The sequence below is a fragment of the Balaenoptera borealis genome (genome assembly GCF_965194805.1).
Source record: "Balaenoptera borealis genome assembly, chromosome: 14".
In the NCBI taxonomy this organism is placed as follows: domain Eukaryota; kingdom Metazoa; phylum Chordata; class Mammalia; order Artiodactyla; family Balaenopteridae; genus Balaenoptera; species Balaenoptera borealis.
In genome coordinates, this window is record NC_138875.1 from 66,949,636 (window position 1) to 66,973,615 (window position 23,980).

At 52.9% G+C, this 23,980-nt stretch overlaps 1 protein-coding gene across 3 annotated transcripts in view; it reads left to right on the top strand.

Annotated features, from left to right (window-relative positions):
• Positions 1-2,716: 2,716 nt before the first annotated feature.
• Positions 2,717-23,980, top strand: part of MYO18B (myosin XVIIIB) — a gene marked incomplete at its 5' end in the record, with an annotated part of 221,140 nt that continues 199,876 nt past the window's right edge. For 2 of the 3 annotated variants that reach the window (XM_082355031.1, XM_082355032.1), the window contains 10 exons: positions 2,967-3,167; positions 4,690-4,848; positions 9,816-11,048; positions 11,585-11,651; positions 12,537-12,649; positions 13,954-14,130; positions 18,867-19,065; positions 21,139-21,281; positions 22,114-22,214; positions 23,265-23,328. In XM_082355031.1, coding sequence (XP_082211157.1) covers positions 2,967-3,167; positions 4,690-4,848; positions 9,816-11,048; positions 11,585-11,651; positions 12,537-12,649; positions 13,954-14,130; positions 18,867-19,065; positions 21,139-21,281; positions 22,114-22,214; positions 23,265-23,328 — 2,457 coding nt within the window. Of the gene's footprint in view, positions 2,913-2,966; positions 3,168-4,689; positions 4,849-9,815; positions 11,049-11,584; positions 11,652-12,536; positions 12,650-13,953; positions 14,131-18,866; positions 19,066-21,138; positions 21,282-22,113; positions 22,215-23,264; positions 23,329-23,980 lie in introns of those variants that run through there. The other variant, XM_082355033.1, reaches the window with a different exon arrangement.

Consider the following 23,980-nt stretch of genomic DNA (forward strand, 5'->3'; position numbering starts at 1 on the left):
TCACGCTTGGTTGAATTCGTAGATGCAGAACCTGAGCATATAGGAGGGCTCTTCATTTTCTGTGTGGGATGCTTTGTTATTTGCCCATTTTGGATAGTTCTTGTGTGTGTGCGCGCGCGTGTGCGCCGTGTTGCCCTCTGCCTCCTTTACCTCACAAGCCGATCGGAGCACCTTCCAGTGTGATTGCAAATGCTTCCCAAATGGGCCTGAGACACTGCAGGCAGGATGGGAAATGACTGCAGCCACTCTGGAAGACGGTTGGGCCAGTTCTTAAAAAGTCAAACATAAAGTTAGCAGACAACCCAGCAGTGCGACCTCCTGTGAATCTCCCTAAGAGAAGTGAAAACACATGGGCACACCAAGGCTTACAGGACTCTTCACAGCAGTATTATTCATCAGGGCCCAAAGTGGAAACAACCCAAATGTCCGTCAGCTGGTGAATGGATAAAGAGGATGTGGTTTATCCATACGGTGGAACGCTGATATACGCAACGATGCAGACAAACCTCAAAAACATTATGCAAAATGAAAGAGGGCACACGTAAAAGAGTGCATTGTCTAGGATTCCATTCATATCAAAAGTCCAGAAAAGGCAATCTATAGAGGTTAGAAAGTAAATTAGTGGTTGCCTGGGGCTGAGGGTGGGAACAGCTAGCGAGGCAAATAGGCATGAAGGGCCTTTTGGGGGTGATGGGATTCTGGTGAGGGTTGCAAAACTATACATTTATTTAAAAAACTGTAAATTTATCAAAAACCATCAAAGTGTATGCTCACAATGGGTGAAGCTTACGGCTGGCATAGAAATTATACCTCAGAGAAAGCAGTTTTTTATTTTTACTTTAACAATTTAATATTTTATTTTATTATTGACACCTGGATATGAGGCTGACAGGTTCTTTCCACTTTGGGCTTGCTAATTTACATTCCCCCCCTCCAACATTTCTATTTATAGTACGCGAATAAAGGAGACCGGAAAACTCGCTTCAGCAGGCTTGTACAGACACTGGCCTAGAAGGTCTGACCTGGGATGAATAAAGCTGTTTTAAAATGTTTCCTAAGCATCCCTTTCAATGGGTTCATACTATTCCTTTAAGTCCGATGTGCTCTAATTTATGCAACTTCTCTAGTTATCGGAGACTTAGGTTTTTTAGTCATACAAGCAACACAGTGGTGACATTTTCTGGTTGAGGATCACTTCCTCAAATTTGTTTTCCAGAAGAGGGCTTTCTAGGTCAAAAGTTATGTATGTATGTTAAGGCTTTCAAAATGATGTTAAAAATGCTTAATCTTTTCCCCAAAGCTCTGGGTCAATTAATAATAGTCAAGGTTTCCTACCCTTTCCTCATTTTCACGGTCAAACCGTGGAGCCAACTACTACCTCACAAAAGAAACACACAGTCTTCTGTGGTTTTAGAAATCAGGAGAGTGGCTGTCCTCAGGGGAATAGTTACTAGAAGCGGGCATGAGGGATGGTCAAGGGGCTGATAATGTTCTATTTTTTGAATTGAGATATGATTTAATACAGTAAAATTTTCAAGCTTAATTGTACAGCTGGATGAATTTTTACACATGCTATACTAGCGTAACCAGCACTCTGTCAACCTAAATAAACTTAGAAGGCAGTAATCCAACAAAAATTTTATTGGGGATTAAAGAACTGTAATTCGGGCACACAGATTTCGGTAGCAACGCAAACAGTGTCCTGCTAGGGAGTAAAATTCAGAGGCTTTTAAAGGCAAAGTGGGGAGGTTTGCATTACAAAGAATTTTAATTGGAGTAGGAGGTCGAAGTTGGTCTTTGATTAACATGATTGAGCGCTAAGGCTATCACTAGAGGGAAGTAAAAGTTCCTCACTGGGACAAATCTCAGGTGTTCTTGCAGAGTCCTTGGAATCTTTGTGGTTTGGACCAGTTCCGAAGTTCGTGGTTGCACCGGGGGAGGATGTGTGTAAGGTCCCCCTCCTTGATGGCCTAACGGCCCCATTGTAAAACCCCTGACATAAGTGACTCCATTTTATTTCACATTTCACAACTCGCATCAAGATACAGGACATTTCCATTGCCCTAGGAAGTTCCACTCGTGGTGCTCCCACCTCCATCACTATAGATTAGATTAGATTTGCCTGTTTATTATTTTATTTATAATATTTATGTATTTATATAATATGTTTACAATATTTACTATAATATTCATAAAGAATATTTCAAATTAAATTCAAATGTACTTTTAATAATTTTAAATAAAATTGTTAATTAAGATTAAAATTTAATTTTAATAATATTTTAAATTAAATTCAGTATACTTTAAAATAAAATCATGTTTTTATTTTAAAAGTTTAATAGTTTTAATTTGGTCAGGGTGCTAGTTATATAGTTGTGTTCTTTATGTGAGAGCCACTGAGCTATACACTTACTAGTATGTACTTTTCTGACTGTGTACATCAAGAGAAAGTTAAAGTGCGGGGTCAGGGGGCAAGGATATCAGGGCACTGTCCACTCCATGGCCATCAGCTCCCTGCTGACCGCGTTCCTCCCAGATGTAAATGACAGTGAGTTGTGCCCGGCTTTGTGGTCTTGGTTCGTGGCATTGGTGGGGGTTACAGATGGGCAGTACCCATAAGCTAACCTGTCCCTCTCTTCTCTCCCCTCTGTGTCTCCGTGGGTCAGTCTCGTGTCCATCACCTCATGCACTGCGTGTGCTTTACGGAAAGCCGTATTCCGTGCTGCCCGGCAGAGAGCTTCATCCCATCCCATCTCATCTCATCTCATCTCATCTCACCTCACCTCATCTCATCTCACCTCACCTCATCTCACCTCATCTCATCTCACTTCATCTCACCTCACGGTCCTGGCACTGCCTCAGCATGGCCATCTCATCACGCCTTGCCCTGTGGGAGCAGAAGGAAAGTAACGGTCAGGGCTCGGGCTGCAGCCACATGGGCCAACTGGACCCTCCAAGGACAAGTCATGGCCCTGGTGGCCCAGGCTGCCCCCTCCCACCTGGGGCCACCGGGGGCAGGGATTCTGACATCCAGAGCCTCCCTGGGGCATGTCCAGTCCCCCTTCGGTCTTCTGCCTCGGTTAGCCATGGCCTCTCCAACCCAGCCAGGCATTAGTGACCATGCCCTTGACTCCTCCCAGGGCTGCCTGGTCTCCGTCTGTTCCGCAGTAGGTGGCGGGGGAACAAGGGTAGACCAGCTGTCCAGTCTCCATCCTCATGGCAGCTCTGATGAGCATGAGGGTTGTGTGGGAGAAGCGTGGGTGGGGAAGCGGGGGGTGAGGGGGCAGAGGCAGGGCTGTTGGCTGCCAGGTTTATGCCATGGGGATGAGTTTCTGCGGTCCCTGCCTTCTGTCACCATGGAGAACTGGCAACGGGCCCTTCTTCCCAGTGATTCTGCTTTTCCCTTTTGTGTTTCTCATAAGATTCCATGAAGGGCCGCCTCTTTCTTTGATGCTTGTTATCTCCTCCTCACCTCATCCCACCCTGTGGACACGATTAAATGAGTTGGAGGCTGAAGGGTGGGGTGGTCGAGAAGCTTCTTTCTGGCTGCCTCTGCCCCTCCCAGGCTGATCTGGGTGTAGCATGGAGCAGTGCTGGAGGGAGTGGAGGTTGACACCTGCGGAGTGTGCCTTTCACGCTCAGGTTTCAGCCCACTAGAGCGTGGTGTAAACGTGAGCCCACTCTCCGTGTGTCTCTGTCTTCTCTCTTCCTAGGCAGAAGTCTGCCTTATCTCCTGGCCTCTGCTTTGTCTCCTGGCCTTTCCTATCTCCTTTAGATTCCCTTTTATTAGCAGGGCTGCAGAGATCAAGTCTTTGCCACCCTCTTGAAGAGGACCTTGATAAGGAGCTTATTTTAAACCAGTGTGTAGCTCTGCCATAAGAAGCGCTGGAGCTTTTTCTCTTTTTTAAACTCACGAGCAGTCACAATGATGCTGGTTAAAGACGCACCCCAGTCGCTCACAGCCAGGCCCATGTCTCAGCCTCCGAGGTCTCTGTGGCAAGTCTCAGCTGCAATCCAAGTCCAGCTAGCTGGCTTAGACCACATTTCTGGGGTAAAATGCAGGCTTTAAAGCCCAGTATTGGGGAGCCCCTGGCTGGCCATATTCTGGCTTAAGGACCATCAAGAAGTCCCGGCACTGGGTCAGCGGAGCGGGCTGTAGCCATAGGGCTGGATCCTTATATAAACCATGACTTCCCGCCCTTCCCTCCCTTACCATGCTCCTGGCACAGAAAGTGATTAAGGTGATGCATTAATTGCTTAATCTATTAACTACAAGCTGAGATGGGACAGGAGAGTGTGGATGGTTCCCTGTGATCCATCCCCTTCTGGAAACCTGGAAAAGCTCCTTCTGAAACAGGTCTTCCCAGAGATGGGTCTGTCCCACACCAAGGAAGGGAACCCATGGCCTTGTTCATGCAGATTCGTATTATGAGGAAACTGGGTCCAGGCAGAGATCGCCCCAACTGGAGTAACCTCTGAAGCTCGTGCATTCCATTTTCATTCGCTGTCTCGAGGCTTCCCAGAGCCTCGCCGAGCCTCTCCTGCTTTGCTGTGGCCTCTTGTACGTGAGCTTGGTCGTGTATGTCCTCTTTGGGCGCCTCCCTGGCTCTGTCGCAGATTCTTTAAAGGGCAGCTTGCCTCCACTGGTTCATTCACTGAGCTTTCTCCTTCCTTGCTTCTGCAAAACAGATTCGGGAAGAGGACAGGAGCCCTCCACCATCCTCGCCCCCTCCCCTTTTCTCTGTCATCCCAGGGGGCTTCATTAGGCAACTGGTCCGGGAGACTGAGAAAGAGTCGAAGGAAGCAAGACGGAGGAAACAGGCAGCACTTGCCTCCCCGGAACGAGAGGTAAGTGGCCCCACAGGAAGGGTTCCAGGTGACTCTCAGTACCTACCATTCTGGGGACTTCCCTGGTGGTCCGGTGGCTAAGACTCCGCACTCGCACTGCAGGGGGCCCGGGTTCAATCCCTGGTCAGGGAGCTAGATCACATGTGCATGCTGCAACTAAAGATCCCGCGTGCCGCAACGAAGACCTGGCACAGCCTAAATAAATAATTTTAAAAATACCCACCATCCTGTCCTGTGAGCATCCTTTGAGTCACTTGCCAGCCTTTGTTCCTGCAGTCCCCACTTCAGCTCGATCTGTTGAACTCCTACACCTCTGTCAAAACCCAGCTCTAATGGTACATCTCTGGAAAGCTCTCCCATTGCCTTCCTTTAATTCCCACTCCACCCTCTATGCCTGTCTTAATTGTGGTCAGCATAGTAATTAGTTGATCATGTGACTTATTTGACTAGTCATTCCTTAAGAGCAACAACTCTCTCTCTCATTCGACTCTGTATCTTGAGCAGCTCTCATAGAACTTGACCCATAGTGAATGCTCAAAAATTTTTGTTCACTGAGTGAATGGATGGTAACAGTTGATGTACGAGGGGATCATTCTGCCACTACTTTTGTAAAAAGGGAAACCTAAATATTAACTGAGGATGTATAGATAGTTTGCTTTCATTTAAGCAGAAAAGATGTTCAGTTGGTGTTCTCTGATTATTGCTGTATTGGTTGTTAAAATTCTGAAACCCTTCCATAGCAGGTGGTAAATGCCATGGCCCCAAGTACCCCAAGTGCCCCCCAGCTGCCATGTTCAGCTAGGCCCCTTTCCTGAGTCCCTCAGAGTGGCCACAGCCAATGATTAAAGGCTCACTGCTCGGCACAGGAGGGACCTCAGGGCCCTGCTCCAGCTGGCGTCCCTTCTGACTGGTTGGTGCCCACTTACATGTTCTGAACAGCACTGCTGGATGGAAGCAGTAGGTGGACGAGGTGCAGTCCCTGTGCTTGAAGGACTTGCAGATTGATCCCTGATGGTGTCCAGTGCTGCCTCCCTCCTTTCCCCCGGCTCTTCAGCCAGGGAACTCTGGCAGGATGATGAGCCTGGACACCAGGGAAGCAGGCTTGGGGTGCTTGCACCTTGGGCATATCACAGTGTTAACAGAAAGGGCATCTCCTTGCATCTGTGCTGCGCCCTCTTGACGCTGGGTGGATGCTGCAGTGGTTGGGCTGAGAGATCTGGTGGCCTCAGGGCCTGGAGTTGGCTTGAGCCCAGTGGCCACCCTGGCTTTGCCTCCCATGCCCCTTCAGCTGTTGTTTGCCTGGCAGGTCCCCCACGTGCCTGCACCTGTCCAGTCACAGTGACTCTGATGCATCAGCGAAGTCCTCTAGCAACTGAACGGCAGCAGCTGCTGAAACCCCCCTGCTGAGCCTTTGTGGGGGGGTGACAGGGAGGGCAGGCTCTGTCCCCACCCGTGGCTGACGCAGGCGTAAGTGGGGGCCAAAGTCCACCCCCACAGACTGCTGTTAGGTCGCGATGCAGTGTTACTGTGTGCCGTTTATCACTCGACAAGATTCACTGTCTTCTCAGGGGCTCATTTGATACCCTGTACAGCAAGGGGGTGGATGGGATTATACCCACTTATCAGAGGTGGAGACTGAGATTCAGAGAGGTCAAGACACTTGCTCAAGGTCATGAGGCCAGATAGAGGCAGACCAGGGCCAGAGTCTGTGTGTCCTCTGCTCTGGCAAGCTGCCTGGGAAAGGGCCAGTCTGGGGAGTGAGGTGGCTGGTGTGGTGGCCACAGAGGCCTGGGGAGGAAAGGGTTCCAGGAGCCCGCAGGCTATGCTGGCTTTGCTGTGCACAAGTTGAGAAGCAGAGCTAAGCAGAGGACAGAGATAAGCTGTCACTGCAGGGCATGGATGGAGACTCTGAGTATGATGGACAGGCCTCAGACGACAACAGGTGTCTGGACCATGGGCCAAGATGTTCCCAGGGCTGGAGCAGGGCAGCCTCAGGACATGTTCCTGCAAGGCAGAGAACCCTTGCTGGGTCCTGCCAATTTTTCTTGCCCCGATCACTAAATAACTTTGGCCTCTCTCTCCTCGCCCCAGCACAGCCATTTCATTGGAGCCTCATATGATCCTTGCAGGGAGCCATTAGAATCCATCACCGTTTTGCAGGAGTGGAAAACGAGGCTCTGGGAGGTGACTTGGTTTTCCTAAGGCCACCCCGCCAGTGAGGGACGGGGAGAGACTGGAATAACATAGCGGCCGAAAGAGATCCATATCGAATGTCAGAATTGGGTTCTAGCTCTGGCCCCACCACTGTATGTGTTCCAGGCCAAATCCCATCCCCTCTCTTGGCTTTAGTTTGTTCATCTGTAAAATGGTTGGGCTGTGAGTTTCCTCTCAGCCCCAGTGATTCTAGATGTTCTTCTTCCCCCTTGTACTGAGAAGGCTGCAGATGGGATCTGAGGGTTTTGGTGACTGAGAAAATCTGAAGGAAGAGAGTGCACAGAGTAGAGGGGAGGGAGGTTGGGATGGGTTGTCTTGCTTGGCCCACCCCTGTGTTACTGTCTCCTCTATGGGGGTTTGGTTAAAAATAAGGCCCTGACTCACTGTTCAAAATGGTGTGGACAGTGGTGAGATTTGCCAGCTGCAGCCAATCCCCTTTTGAAGGCGGTGTCCTGCCTGGTCCCAGAAGGTCAGACTGAGCTTCCGGGCTCTGGCGTTCTCAGCCCCGGTGGCATGTTGCAGTCACCTGGGGGGCCACCACCCAGACCAGCTGCATCAGACTCTCTGGGAGTGGAGCCGAAGCGACAGAATTTTTTAAAGCTCCCAGGAGATTCCAGCGAGTCCCAGAAAGACAAGCGAGGCTGTCAGTACTCAACAGTTAAGGGCACTGGCTTCAGACTCAGAGAGAGGCCTGTGTGACTTTCCATTCTGGGTTTGTCTCTTGGGCCCCCTACATCTCTGTGTTTGCTCCCTTATCTGTAGAATGGGGAGAAGTTCAGAACCTACTTCATTGGGTTCTTTATTAGGTTAAGAAGGATATTGCATTATGGCGATGTAGGGCCCATTGCAAGATCTATAAATGATAGCCATTATTATTATTATTGTCATTTTTACAAAGATGAAGATGGAGACTGTGCTCTGGAGGCGTCCATCACCTAAAACAGGAGAGCAACACAAATCAGAGCTAGAACGGGATGCAGAATGTGGTCATGGTGCAGATGGTGCACGAACAGACAGGGCTCTGGGACTCTGTGGGTCTATGAGGCAGTTTCTGATTGAGGTCTTCAGGCACACGTTTGTGGAGGACGGGGCATTTGAGCTGGGTATAGAAATACGAGTAGAATGTGGACGAGTGGAGAGGGCAAGGGCGTTCCGGGCAGCAAGCTCAAGGTGAACAAAAGCATGGAAGCTGGGAAGCGTCAGGTGTGGCAGGAGATGCCAGGTGTGGCTGAAGCATGGAGACGAGCAGGGACAGTGAGACCAGGTGGAGGTGGGGCCTCCTCTTCAAGAACTTTGAATGGCAGATGGCTGTGTTGAATGGCTTTCCTGGAGGCTCTGGGCAGCTTCCAGAATCTTTTGATGAGGTTTTAAATGACTGGCAGCAAATGGACAGGACATCAACTCAGCGGCTGTGGCCGTGGCCCAGGTAAGAGAGAGTGGACCTGGGTTTGGGAAAGGAGACTCAGGTGTGAAGCTTTGCAGGTGGAATCAACGCAATCCTGGGACTGTTCTGGATGTGAAAGGATGAGGACCCCAGATGCTCAGGCACAGGTGTGTGGGAGGCTGGTGTGAGCAGGGTCCAAAGTGGCAGAACCCAGACTAGGGCAGATGGTGCAGCCAGGTATCAGGGTAGAACTCCCCCCGTGGTCTCCTTCTGCAGAGGCAGAGGCAAAGCTGTCTCTGTGAGCAGTTCAGGCCACAGCCAGGCTGGTTTAAGGATGGAGGGCAGGGCGGGGCTGACATCACAAGGCAGTAGAAAGACATGGGAGAGGAACAGGCAGTGGAGACCCCTGAGTGTCGGGTACCCAGATGTCTCGGCCAAGCAAAAGTGGAAGACCTCAGGGCAGATCCAGAGCCCTCACCTGGTGTGCAGGTGTGGTCTGGGGACCAGGGTGGCGAAAGTAGCAGCAGATCACTTTGTTCAGTTCTCTGCAATTTCCACATCTCAGCCTACAGAAAATCTGGATGGTCAGGTGGTATCTGCCTGCACTGAGGGAAAAGCAAAGCTCAGAGAGGATAGGCGATGTCGTCCAAGGTCACCGAGCTGGAAAGCATCGGAGCCAAGACTAGAACAGGTCCTCTGATGACAGGCTCCATGTCCTTTCCCCATCCCTTCCTGGCCCAGCAGGAAGGATCAGGCATAAATAATAGAACAGTGACAACAGCACCAGTGACAGCAGCCGCGATAGCTCCTGTTACTGAGGACGTACTAGGTGCTGGGCTCAGCTTCCATATGCTACTGGGAAGCCTCACGCCCACCTGGTGAGGTAGGACATTATGCTTCTTATTTCACTGGTAAGGAAACTGACTCAGAGAGGGGAAGTTTTTTTGTGTGTTTTGTTTTGTTTTGTTTTGGCTGTGCTGCGCGGCATGTAGGATCTTAGTTCCCCAACCAAGGATCGAACCTGTGTCCCCTGCAGTGGAAGCGCAGAGTCTTAACCACTGGACCGCCAGGGAAGTCCCAAGGGGAAGTAATTTATCTAAGGCCACACAGCTAGTGAGTGGCAGAGTTCGGAAGTGAATTTGGGTCTGTTGGGCTCCAAAGTCCACTCTCCTTTCATGATGTCACTTGGCCTTGAGGTTCTGAGCCAAAGCCTAGGGTGTAGGGTGCTGGGGTTTGGCCCATTGCCCGTAGATGCTTGAGGGTCTTTGGATGAATGAATGGCTGGCTGAACAGATGAGTGAATGAATGAGTGAATGACAAAGCTGTCTGGTCAGCAAGCAGCTAAGTATGGTTGTGGTGTCTCTTCTAGACCCCAGAGATTTCCACCAGCCAACCCAACAGCGGTACCAAATCTGGAAGCCAGCACATCTCCCAGGACGACCAGTCGAGCTCTCCTCAGAGCTCAGACATTCTGGGCAAGAAGAGTGAGGGGGCCGGCACCATGGACCCGGTGCTGATGACCAGTATCAATGGCGAGAAGCCCCAGGAGTCGGGCCCCAGTGTGACACCAGCCAAAAAAAGCCTGCCCTTCAAGAGAGGGATGAGGAGGGGCGATGTGTTGCTGATGGTGGCCAAGCTGGACCCAGACTCAGCCAAGCCAGAGCAGAGGACCCAGCCCCGGGACGGCCCCGCTTGCAAGACCCCAGCCACAGACCCTGGAGGGGAAAGAAAGGGGGAGACCCCAGGGACTCCCTGTGGCCCCCAGGCCAGCACCAAGGATGCAGCTCTGAAGGCTGAGATGACCCAGACTGGGGATCTGGGGAACCCAGGAACTGTGCTACTGACAAAGGGCGAGAAGGATCAAGGCACAGTGGGGAAAGGGGGCGGGGCCCCCCAGACCAAAGGGGCCAAAGGGTGTGAGCCCCAGGGCAGAGAGGGGCTGGGTGAGGGGGGGCAACTGGGGGCAGCGGAGAAAGGGAGAGGGGACCCCCCAAACAAGGGAGCAAAGTGGAATTTCTCCAAGGATGCAGCAGGTGAAGGGAAGTGGGCTGGGGCCCAAGCCCAGGTGGGAAAGTGGGGAGGTTCCCTGGGCAGAAGGAGCAAGTGGGACGGTCCCCAGAGTAAGAAGGACAAAGAAGGTGCGCTCCTAAGTAAGGCAGACAAGACAGACGAACCTCAGACAAAGGTGGAGAAGGCGGGCGCGGTGCAGGGGAATGTGGGGGAAGCTCCTGGAGCGATGGAGAAAGCAGGCGAGCCTCAGAGCATGACTGGAAAGGCAGGTGAGCCCCAGGGGAAGACGAAAACGGTGGGACAACCCCGGCGCGAGTCTGGGGAGGCAGGTAAAGCCGGGAGTAAGACAGAGAAGGACTCTAAAGCCCCCAAGCGGGTGGATGCACATGGAGAGACCCCAGTTACAGCTGGGAAGGAGGACCAGCCTGAGGGCAGAGGGCGGAAAGCAGAGGAGGCCCTGGAGAGGGAGCCGCAAGGACCCGGACAGCCTGCTCTGGAGAACCGTGCGGAAAGGCCTCAGAGGCAGGAGAGCCGAGAGGGGCCAGCCCTGCAGGAGGGGAGCGGAGGAGGCCAGAGCGGAGTCTCAGACCAGGTGAGGGGGCTGCGGCCCCGGGGGCGGGGAGGGGCAGGCCAGAGAAGGAGGGGTGGGAAGGGCCTGCCCCTGGAGGCGGACAAGGCAGGGACAGGAGATGGACCGGGAGTGGAGGGCATGGCCAGCCTAGAGAAGGGAACAGGCACTCCCCCGACCACAAGCTGGGGTCTTGAGGACCCCGCAGCACCTGTCCCGGGGTGAGATTCTCCACAGAGTGAGGGAACGTCCCAACCACGTGAGGTGTCCTCTCGAGCCTGAGCTTACGTTGTCACACAACAGTTCTTCGTGCTAGGTAAACAGCAGATTGCTCGAAATGCAGATTCCCGGCCCCCACCTTGGAGCTTACCATTCAGAAAGCTGGGGTGGGGCTGTGGCTTCTGCATTTAAATAAGCACCCTCACCCGCACCGGGAGATTCTGATTTCGCTGGTCCCAGACGCACTGTGAGAAGTGCCCACGTAAGGGGTCTGCCCCTCACATGGGGGTTGGGGGAGGGCAGCGTCATCTTGGTCTAATTTATGTGATCTTTGCCCTCAGGCTCCTGAGGACAGATGGTATGAGGCGGAGAAAGTCTGGCTGGTTCAGAAGGATGGATTTACTCTTGGTAATTAGGGGTGTTAGCACATCTGGGGGCTAAGCCTCTCCCTCTTACGCCCCCTGCTGCTGCCAGCTGTATCTGCCAGGCCCTGATCCCAGTCTGCGGAGTAAGGGGAGGGAAGGGGGAAGGGGCAGCTGGGCCTGGGATGGGGATATGTGGCTTTGGGGTGGGAATAGGTGGATGTCATTTCACCCTTGGCAGCTGGTCTGTTGGGTGCTGTTTTCGAAGGCATTTGTTCCTTGGTAATTAATTAATTTAACTAATTCATTAAAGCAGCAAAAGCATTGTTTGCTTCCTGCAGTGTTGCTCAAGGAACTTGGAGTCTAGTGCAGGTGGGCAAATGGATTTCATCTCAGTGGATTTCATTTCATTTCATCTTTTGCTGGTGATTTGTGGCTAGTGACCAAACGCTACCGAGAAGTTACTCTGAGTCCCATTCAGAACACGGCTGGGAAGAGTGATTGATTAGTGATGTCTGTCATGGGCCCTGGAAAGAAAAACGGCAGCCTGTATGCCATTATCTGCCATCCCAGGTCTATATATGCATTGGGTCAGTGCACCCAACCATCTGGGTGCCTGGCATTGTGCCAGCTGCTAAAAGCCCCAAATGAGTCAGACCCAGCCTCTCTCCTCAAAGAGTTTGGGGTCACAATTCAGAACCCTCCCTGTAAATAAGCTCCAAGGGGAGGCGATGCTACCCATTTCTGACATGTCTCAGACCTTGCCAGCTCCTTGGCCTGGCTCAGCAACTCAGAATCAATCTCTCTTCTCCTTTCTTTTCCTCTCCTCCCCACCTGCCCCCGTCTTCTACCCTCCCCTCTTTCCCTGCTCCTCTTTTTCTCTCCCCCCCCCACCCTCCCCTTCTCTCTCTCCCACTGGGTTGTCTACCAGCAACGGTGCTGAAGCCAGACGAGGGAACAGCCGACCTGCCGGCAGGAAGGGTGCGACTGTGCATTGATGCTGACAAAAGCATCACTGAGGTGGATGAGGACCACGTTCATCGGGTGAGCCCCCCGTCCCCCTCCCTGCCTGCTCCGCACCCTCCTTCCCCACCCCTGGGAGAGATTACCCTGTGCTTGACTGCACGTAATACTTCGGCTTGATGCCCTGGGAGGGAATTATAGCGAAGATCACCATTGAAGTCATTACTCTGCTGGAGGTATATTGTTAAGGGCTCATTACTCTGTCCCATGGTGTCCCCTTTATGAGGACACATTAAGAGATGTGTTTGTCAGTTCTTGGGACTGGGAATTCTTCTGCTTGATCTGAGAAAGTGATTGTTTTCCTTTTTATGGACATTGCAAATCATGCTACAAAGCATGCTTCCTTTTTCACCCTGGCTGCCAGGGAATTCAGAGCCAAATTAGCAGTTTGCCATTGACCATAGCTTAGATTCCAGTGGCCTACCTTTTGGGTATCAACCTTTTGTTTTTTTGGTTGTTTTGCATAATTTTTGCACTACACCATGAATCTATTTGCGGATAAGTCGGAGTCTAACGATAGAAGTAAAAGGTCCTATCCTGATCTTTTTCCACCCCTCACAGCCTACTAATTGAGAAGGAGTTTCCTCCAGGAGTTCCATATGGGCCTCGTTCATCTTCATCCCTCTTTGCTCCTTCTCTGCCCACCCCGGGGCCTCTACTCCCACCAGTGTTGGGAGTTTGCAGAAGGCCAGTGTCCTCAGAAGAAAAACTGACCCATAAAAGAGCTGAGGGTTGACCCAAACGCCAGAGCATTAGGCCCCCAAAACTCCTTGAAGCTGGAAAGAATGATAGGAAGATTTTTAGAGTGGATGCCCTAAGGAGAGGCTGCTGTCGTCCCTTGCTTCTAGAAGGGTTTGGGCATATTTCCAAGCGATCAGTGTACGACGGGCTATCAGAAATGGGGCAGTTAGGGCATTGGCCTCCATCCTCAGTGTCACAGAAGCACACGCAGAGCTCCCCAACAAGACCCAGAAGAGGAGGAAACAGCAGAGGACACTTCCTCACTCTAGAGCACCACCCGTCTTTCGTGTTTGAGAGACAGAAGGTGCTTGAGTCTTGCTGTGTCGTCCTGAGAGCATCCCCCCTCCCGGTGCCATGAGCACAGGGAGGAAGGACCATGCGGGGAGGGGGCGGCTGCACAAAGAGCAAAGGAGAAGAGGTGCCCCTGTGTCATTTGTAGGGTTTCCTCACTGTCTCCAGAGTCCTTGTGTTCTGTTCTGGTCTTTGGCACAGAGCTCTCCAGGGACAGGGTCACCAGGGCTGTGTGTGTGTTTGGGCGGGTGCGGGGCCCAGGAGGCCAGAGGACACTGTGTGCTGGTTCACAGGCCAATCCCCCCGAGCTGGACCAGGCCGAGGACCTGGCCTCCCTGGTCAGTGTCAACGAGTCCAGTGTGCTGAACACGCTTCTGCACCGCCACCGGGCTCGGCTGCTGCACACCTGCGCTGGGCCTGACCTGATCGTCCTTCAGCCCCAGGGACCCACGGCGCCCTCTGCAGTCAAGGTGAGGGGGGACCATGGGGCCAGGGCTGGGGGACTGCACAAGAGGGCTGGGGTGGAGGGGTCCCTCTGCATCTCAGGGGAGAGCAGGCAGCCAGAGCTCCCTGCAAACGTGTCGGTGGGCAGCATCCTGCAGACGTGGATTCTGGGGCACCGTGGGCATTGGGTAGCCTTGGGGACCACATGAACCCCGCTCCTTAGAGGGGAAGGATGAGTAACTGATAGAGCAACAGGAGCGTGAAAGACAGTAATAATAAGAGAGAGCGTATTGACTGGCTATCAGCTGTGTACCAGGCACTGCTGCAAGCACCTTCGTGTGCATCTCCGTCAATTCTCAGGCCCACCTGACAGGACAGGGACCATGACCAGCCCCGTTCCATGGACGAGAAGCTGGGCCAGCTGCCAAACTCATGCCCAGCAGGTGGAGGAGCTGGGGTGAAGCCCACGCCGCTGGCCCCTCTGTGCTCTGAACCCCATGCTGGACCCGCGGGAGTCCCAGGCACCCATGTGAACGGGGAAACAGAAGCCTCGGTTCCGCCTTTATTTTTTTTTCCCTGTGGAGTGTAAAATGGCCCGTTTTTTGTTAAGACCGCAGTCAGAGCAAAGGAAACCTGTCAGCGCCACCTCTTGGAGAGGTCTGCAGCTACGACCGAGTCATTTGCACCCCATCCCCTCCGTTCACTCAGTAGCTCCTGGTTGAGGTATCGATCGAGGGTCCCGTATGCCAGGCTTGGAGGGAGGAGCAGGGAAGAAGATGGGCAGATAAATCTGCCTTCATGGAGCTTCCATCCTCGTGGGGGAAGACAGGCCCAACATGACAAAGAGAAATGTGGAGGAGGAGACAGCAAGCTGGAGGTCAGGAGGAGCAGGGACTGGTCGTGCCAGGTCTCATACGTGGTCATAGTGACTCTGCTTCTACTCTGAGCATGATGGAGATTTTCAGCAGGGCAGTGATGTGGTCTGACGCTGTAAAAGGACCCTCCTGGCTGCTCAGTGGAGGTTAGTTAGAGGCGGACAAAAGTGGAGGCAGGGAGACCCACCGGAGGTCGAAAGTCTTATCTGTGCTCCACTCTGAGGACTTGTTGGTGGGAAGGTTCAACACGCCACAGGTACCTTGGAAAGATGAGGACACCTCTCCAGCCTGGGTGTTTTCATCTGTCAATGGAGGACGAAAAGCTGCATCTTACCCTTTGGCGTCCCATGGGACAAAGCCATTCCTAGCCCCCGAATGATGCTAAGTCCATTAAAGAGGGGACAGTGGCCCTGCACCCCCTCCCTGGGGCTTCTCTTCTCCTGGACGCCCCCCCACCCTTAGGTCGCCCTCCAGGCCCCTCCCCAGCCTGGCTGTTCTGGCCAGGGTCCTGGAAGGGCGACGCTGCACTCTCCCCTCCCTTGCCAGGCAGGCTGTGCTTCTGTTACTGCAGCCCGAGGCCCCCGAGAGCCTGCTCTGGTTCCTTAGGGGCCCCTGGGAGGGGTGTTTGTCACAGGTCTCTCCGCAAGCCCAGTTCTCTCAACCGTGACTGTCCTCGATTGCGGCGTCTGCTACACGGCCTGGGTCAAAGAGCCTAAAAGTGCGGGGATTGGGACCCAACCTGGTAGGAGGAACTTGAGTCCCGTGGTCCCCCTAAGCCCCTGTAACCCTGTGGTGGGCGTGGGTCCCCCTCAAGTCACGCTGCCTCCCACACCCACAGCTGCCTTGTCTTTGGCTGAGTCCCCTCTGGTTCCTCAAATGGCCACCAGGTGGGAGCAGAGACCTGCGGTGAGGCTGGGACTGAGGCCTCCTTGAAGATGGGCTAGGAGGGGTCCAGGCAGGGCTGGGGGCCTCTCTCACTGGGGGTCTGGGCCTGCCGGGTGGCTGGGAGCTGGGTGCGTGCCTGGGGGTGCAGGCCTCTTTTGGGGTGAGTGTGCTGTGACTGCGTGGCGTGTAGATGGGCACACCTGTGTGCAGAGGCCTCTGCAGCTGTTGGGTGTGTGTGCCCTTGAGCGTGCCCGTGTGCAAGCATGCAGAGGGATACCTGTGTGTGACTGCGGGGCCTGGGTCTGCAGAACCCTCCCTGTTCCCCTTGCAGGCCTGAGAAGGCTGACGATTGGGGTAGCCTGGCCATTGAACTTTATGTTTCCAAAGTGGGAGGTGGCTCCGAGGCTCGGACCTCAGGACCCCCTGCCCGCTGCGTTCCCTTAGGCTGTGTCCAGCCATTGTGGCGGCTTGTCCTACTCTGCCAGCTTTGGGGTCCTGCTGAGCCTTTTTTAGTTATTTATTTTTTTAACATCTTTATTGGAGTATAATTGCTTTACAATGGTGTGTTAGTTTCTGCTGTATAGCAAAGTGAATCAGCTATACATATACATATGTTCCCATATCTCTTCCCTCTTGCATCTCCCTCCCTCCCTCCCACCCTCCCTATCCCACCCCTCTCGGTGGTCACAAAGCACCAAGCTGATCTCCCTGTGCTCTGCGGCTGCTTCCCACTAGCTAGCTATTTTACGTTTGGTAGTGTATATATGTCCATGCCACTCTCTCACTTTGTCACATCTTACCCTTCCCCCTCCCCATATCCTCAGGTCCATTCTCTAGTAGGTCTGTGAGCCTTTTGATTTGTGTCAGGATGGGGACTCATTGCTGTTCCTGGGGGCCTCGGGGTAGGAAAGGCCAACAGTGCACTGGGGGTGCTCCTTAGCCCCAGGCTGGGGGTTCGGGGAGGGGGAGGGCCGCCACACCAGAGTTTGTGCCCCTGGTCCTGCCAAGCCACTGGGAGGGTGGATGCTAGCCCACTTGTCACCCGCTTAGCATCCTGGGCTTCCAGGGTCCTCCTCCAGCCAGGCCCGTTTCCCTGCTCCCTTTGGTGCCTTTCTACTGCCCTCACTGCCTCCACCGCCCTCTTCCGTTCTTCCTGAAAACCACGTTAAGCAGACATTTGTCAAGGTCACAGTGACCTCCATGCTGCCAAGCCCAGCGGACAATTCTCCGGCCTCCTCTGACCTGACCCTCAGCAGCACTTCAGGGGCTGGTCCTTCCCTCCTCCTGCCATCACTCCCTTCCGTAGCTCAGGAATTCCGCTCTCCTGGTTTTCCTTCTGTCCCGCTGGCCTTCCCTCTCAGCCTCCTTTGCTGGTCTCTGATCTCTCCAAGTCTGGGTGCCCCATCCCTACACCTCTTCTCTCTCCCTCTTTAAACGCCCACTTCCTTGGTGATCTCATCCAAGCTCATGGCTTTAAAATGACTCCCCTTCAGTGTAATTTAATTAGTTGGTTTTTTATCATCTGTTTTTTCCCAAATGAAAGCAAGCTCTACAGGCAGGGCTTTTTTGTCTTAAGTCAGGTTTATTAAGGTATAATTTACATACAGTTAATGTCACCTTTTTTAGTGTTCACTTCTCTAAGTTTTTGACAAACACGTATAGTTGTGAAACTGTCTCTGCCATCAATTACAGGACAGTTCCCATCACCCCTAAAAGTTCTCCATACCCTTGTGGTCATCCCCTCCCCCATGTCCCGCCCTTGGCAGCCACTAATCTGTTCTTTTGTCCCTTTTCCCTAGTTGTGCCTTTTCTGAAAAGTCATAAAAATGGAATTGTACTGCGTGTAACCTTTGGAATCGGCTTCTTCCACTTATCACAATGCACAGCGCATTTGAGATTCACCCATATTGTTGCAGCTGTGAGCCGTTAGTTCTTCTATTGTATTTTATTGCACAGCTTTGTTTGTCTGTTCAGAGGGGGACCAGTTGTCCTGGTTTCCGTGGGAGGGAATGGTTTTTCTGGGACATGGGACTTTCAGTGCTAAAACCAGGGTGGTTGGTTATCTTAGTTCTTTAGTTGAGGGACATTTGGGTTGTTTCTAGTTTGTTGATGATTTTGAGTACCTACTCAATATAACCAGCGACAGAGGGTTTTTTGGTGAACACAAGTGTTCATTTCTCTTGGGTAAATACCTAAGAGTGGGATTGCTCAGTTTTATGACGGGTGTACATATCACTGTAAAAGAGGCTGCCAAGCTGTTCTCCAGAGTGGCTGTATTGTGTAGCATTGTGGGAGAATTCCACTTGCTCTGCATCTTAACCAGAACGTGCTAGTGTGTCAGAAAAATTAAAAACAGGTTTTTTAGCCATCTTAATAGGTGTATAATGATATTTCCTCACAGTTGGCAGAGATTTCCTTTATTCGCCTTGAGTAGTGTTGTGCCCCCAGTGCCTGGGTTAGTGCCTGCTATGTAGTAGACACTCGATGAATTTTTTTTTTTTTACCGAGTGAATGAATGTATGTATGGATGAATGAATGAAGTCAAAGGGGCTTCGGGTATCTAAATCTGTTATAGCAAATACATAGCACACGTACCGCCAATTCCCCCATGCCCCATTCTGTTTCCATGGCAGATGTCACTCATCAATTGAGCCATTTTATCCACCTGCTTCATTTCAGAGAGGTACGATCCAGTCCTTTGTGTAGCAAGTGAGATGAGCCCCATGAGCTAATGCAGCTCTAGTTCAAGCCTCTCATTGGCTGAAGAAGAGGCCAGGCTCAGAGCAGGGTCCAAGGCTGCCCAAGGACTCACAGCGAGCCAGTGGCAGGACTAGATCTCCAGGCTGGGCTCTCCCCAGAAAAATGCACGACGTCTCTGACAAGGCTGGAGTAGGATGGGAGGCATGGACGTGGATCTGGGCTTGAGGCCGGGTTGGAGCATTGTGGAGTGCTCCCTGGGCTCCGGCTGGGTGGGAAGGCTGATGCCGGCGATCTTCCTGCAGGTGCCCAGGAGCTGCCGGGATGGCCTACCCGCCCACGTTGGCTCCCTGGCCCAGCGGGCGTACTGGGCTCTGCTGAGCCAGCAGAGGGACCAGAGCATCGTGGCCCTGGGCCGGAGCGGTGCTGGCAAGACCACCTGCTGCGAGCAGGTCCTGGAGCACCTGGTGGGGATGGCAGGCAGTGTGGATGGCAGGGTCTCAGGTACAGTGGTCTCCAGGTGACGTGCAGCTGGGACGTGGTGGGGGCGGTGGCGTGGGGGAAGGGAAGGGAGAGTCGGAGGGGGTGCTGGGCAGCTCTTCCTTCTGTCTGCTCAGCTAGCGTTCACTGAGCACCTGGCTGTGTGCAGACCCTGTGCTGGCTTCTGGACAGGGCCGCCCCGAGGCTGTTGGGTACTTTTGTGTGAATTAGAAACAGGTACTCCTTGCCTAAGACACTCACTGCCACATGTGGAACCGTCGTCACGCATTGACATTGTTAGAACCAAACACTTGACCACCGCGTTCTGGGCCATCATCCTAATAAGCGTACAGGCCTATGGCTATCTGATATAAATGCTGTGCCCTTAGGTGTGGTGTCCTTGTGCAGCGCACAGCCCACTGGACTGTGCAGAGGACCCGATAAGTAAAAACAAAGACAAGGAGGCACCGACAGCCGGAAGGGAGACTCAGCTGCGCACCTGTGCCAGACTCCAATGCTCTGCACCGCTTGCTGGCCGAGCTGGGGAGGGGAGAGGCGGAGGGAGCACAGAGAAGGGGCCGGGGGGCTTCCTTGAGGAAATGATGTTTGAGCTGGGCATTAAAGAAAGAGTGTCAACATTGTAAATCAACTATACTTCAATAAAAAAATAGTGTCAATTGGTGATAATAATTACAATATTGATGGTGATCGTGGTAAATGCTTGCTGAGGACTTACGCGCCAGGCTCTATTCCAAGCAGGTTAACTTATTTATTATTTAAAACATCCCTATAAGGTAGACATTATTATTATTTGAATTTTATAGATGAGGCCATTAAAACGCAGGGAGGTTAACCAGCTTGTCCAAGGCCACACAGCTCATACATCCTAGCACCGAGATTCAAACACAGACAGTTTGGCTCCAGAGCTGTTACCCCTGGGCCAGTGTTCTCAATGTATTGTTGCCCCTCTGAGGAGCCTTTTTAGTTGTTCTTTCTCCTAATCGTCTCCCACCATGAAAAGTTAATGCCATAGATTCACCATATATTTGTTTATGCAGTGTGTGTGTATGTGTGTATATATATACAGACACACACAGACATATATATATATATATATATATATATATATATATGTGTGTGTGTGTGTGTGTGTGTGTGTGTGTAACTGTGCTCTATTCTATACGTAAGAAAGGAAAACTGCCCCCATCCTCAAGAATCAGTTTCTGCCCTCTTGGGGGCAGTATTCCCCCTGCTGAGAATATATGGCCCAGGCAGTGTTGCTTTTCTAATAATAACAAACAATACTAACACCGCCACATTTTGAGCATGTTCTGAGCACTTTACATTATTAAATCTTTTAGTCTTTGTGGCAACCACATGAGGTAAGTAAGTACTATTATTACCCCCATCTTATAGATGGGGTATCTGAGGCACAGGGAGGTTAATTTATTCGCTCCAAATCAGGTGACTAACAACGGGGAGAGGCCATATTCAAGCTTGTTTAACCATTGTACTATCCTGCTTCTCCACTGGGGTTATTCCAATGCTTTATTGATCACCTGTTCTGCACCTGGCCCAGGTTAGAGCCCTGTTAGGAGCTGGGGATACAGCAAGGAGAGGCCCTCCCAGAATGTAGTTCTGCTGAAAGTGTGTGTTGGGGGCGTGGGAGTCAGGCTAGGCTGTATCCAGGTGCCTAGCACATAGTGGGTGCTCGTTAAATAGTTATGTTAAAAAGCCTGGGACTGCAGGGCTTTTTGAGCTGGCTGTGATGGGCGTTCCCCGAGAGCAGGTCCAAGAATGTGAATGCCCTGCCCTGCTCCTAGACTCCACCAGGCCCAGGAGGCCCTAGGGCAGCCCTTGTCACTCAGATTGTACCAATCCTAGGTGTGTGTATCTCCCCTTCTGGGCTCACTCTTGCTCCCCCCGCGCCCCTGCTTGCAGCACAGGGCCAGCCCAGCAGCGGAAGAGGTGTGGCTTAGAGCTGAGTTGGGGGAGTGGAGGGGGCCCTGCTGGGGCCTGGGGCCAGAATGGGGTCCTGTGAGAGGTGGGGGTGGCAGCACCCGGGCCACGGGTGATGCCCTGTCTGTGCCCCACCAGTGGAGAAGATTCGAGCCACCTTCACTGTCCTCCGGGCCTTTGGCTCCGTGTTCACCGGCCACAGCCGCCGTGCCACCCGGTTCTCCATGGTGATGTCACTGGACTTCAACGCCACAGGCCGAGTCACGGCCGCCCAGCTCCAGGTGAGGCCTCTGGGTGGGAGGGAGAGGGGGCTCTATGGGGCTGCAGTAGCCTCAGCCCCCCTCAGCAGGGCCCACGCCTCCAGCTGGGACCCTGGAATGTGTCTAAATGGTCATCGCTTCCCAGGCCAAGGCCAGCTCCTCTCCACCTCGCTCAGTGCCCAGACATCTCCTTCCGGAGCACGCCGGCTCGTCTGTGCCTCGGAGTATCACAGGGATGAAATATTCATGAGTAGATACATAATTCAGCCGCTCATTAGCTGGGTCTTAAAAGCGTAAGCTGAAATTAAACAGGCGCTTGCTGGCCTTCTGCGGCCGCCCGTGTGTGACAGGCACATGGCCTGTTTGTTCCTCTCTCTGAAATCACCCGGCTCCTCCCCTTCCCCCCCCCCCCGCCCCCGCAAACATTCTGTTTGAACAGAAAACAGGATTAGGTTATTAGAAGGGTTGTTTGTATGTGGAGCTAGGAGAATACCCAGACTCGCTGGTGCACGATAAATCCCTTTCTGTCCCGGCCCTGAAAGTCTACCGTGCATCACCATGTGGGTCAAGTTATTAAGGGCTTCGGTTGCATAAGAGTGTGTTGGAGGGCGGCTCTGGGTTAATTGTTAGTACCCTTGGATTCCTTCATCGGAATGAGCCCGTTGCATTCTTTGATTGTCTGCGTGGACTCTGAATCAGTGAGACAAAGGCCTGGCACGTTTTGATTTGGAGGCGTCCAGCCAAGTTGGGGCCTGAGGTGCTGCCTCGAAGAGTGGGCCTGGGGGTTGGTGGGGGTGTGCGGGCAGCCTAGCGGGGCCTCGTGCTGACCGGCGCCTGTCCTCTCCCCTGGCAGACGATGCTGTTGGAGAAGAGCCACGTGGCGCGGCAGCTGGAAGGGGAAGGCAATTTCGAGGTTTTCTCCCAGATGCTAGCCGGATTGGACCTGGATCTCAGGTGAGCGACTGGGCTGAGCAGGGACAGCCGAGGGCAGTGAGACAAAGGGCCTCCGCTCTCCAGGGCCCCAGCCCTGCCTCTGCCCAGAGCTGAGAGGCAGTGGAGCCCAGTGGTTAGGAATCTGGCCTCTGATTCCTGCTGCCTGGTACTGCTCCTGGGCTGGGTGAACCTGGCCAGGTGTCACCTGCTCTGAATGTCCGTTTCTTCCTCTGTAAAGTGGAAATAGTACCTTGACTGACCTTACAGGATTAAGTGAGATAATTCACATATGGCTCTTAATACACGCTGGGGGGTGGTGGTGGATGTCTGCTGTGATGGTGACATTTTGGTACAGGTTCTGACAGCAGCGTGGGAGGTGGGCAAGGAACAGCAGACCCCACATCTTCCAGAAGCTCCTAAACTCTGTGAGAGCCTTGGGTGCACCTGAGGTAGCTCAGGGCGAGGAGGCACCAGGTGGAACAGCAGAGAAGCCAGAAGACTCATCTGGGAGGGCCTTCTGGGGGAGGTGGCCCAGGGAGTCATCTCTGCCCCTCGCTGACTCCTGGGAATTCTTGGACATGTGGCTCCCTGTCTGTGAGCCTTGGTTTCCTCATCTGTTGAACGAATGAGTAAGGTTCTGTCTAGTGAAGCTCCAGGGAGTGCTCACCCCAGGCGAGGGGTGATAATTTTCAGTTTGCCTCTGCGTCCCCCATCATTTGTCTCCTGCCTTCCACCCACGTCTGAAAGGCAGGCCAAGCCTGTCCTGAGCCTCCTGGCTAAGGCCAGAGGGGCACCTTACCCTTTGGAGAGAGGGCAGATTAGAGAGGAAACTCCCAGTTTTCAGAGCAGGGTAACTGAGGAGTAAGGAAGCTTCTGGAAGGCCTTCACTTAAGAAGGGCCCATCGAGGGCAGCAAGTGAGGAATATTCAGGAGGCAGGGCCAGGGCCTGAGGCAGACCCCGGGGCCTCCTGGGGCACTGTGTGGAGCCCCGTGCCGTGATGCCCACCTGCCCTGCCAGGCCACTGGTGTGGGTGGGTCCTCCCTTACTTCTGGTCCCTTCTCTGTTTCCAGGACAGAACTGTACCTGCACCAGCTGGCAGACAGCAGCTCCTTCGGCATGGGCGTGTGGCCTAAGGTAAAGAGGAGGTCCTTCTGGGTGTGAGTGGGTGTCTGTGTCCCCATGGCCAAGATGGGAGGGTCCCCTGTGTGGCTCGTCCCTCTGCCACTGGGGTGAGTAGTTGGCAAGGGCTGGTCACGTGGGGGAGGCAGGGTTGCCTTTATGGGGCCTGGGCTTGTCAGGGAAATGAGTCTTGTGCTAATAAAGGGAACCAGGAGGTGGTTTGTGTAGAGGTAAGGGCGCGGTCTCCGGGACAGGCTGTCTGGGTTCAAACCCCGGCTCTGACACTTACTGGATATGAGACCTCCGGCATGGACCCTAGCCTCTCTGAATGTCTGTGTCCTCTTCGGTAAAATAACAACAGTAGCTAGCAATATCTGCCTCATGGACCTGTTGTCAGGATTAAATGAAACGATGTGCAGAAAGCAGCTAGCACTGGGCTTGGATTACATCAGTCAGTGGCAGTTTTCTTAGGAAATATTGTTGATGATTAATGTGGCTTCCTGGAAGATAGGGCCTGTGAGTAGGGCCTTGAGAGGTGGTATTCGGTTGTTTAAAAAAGCACATTGTTCACTTGTTTGTTCTTTTATTTATTTTTTTATATTTTAAAAATTGTTTTGAGTCACCCACCCCCACCCCCACTCCTACCATCACCCCCTGTGCCAGGCCT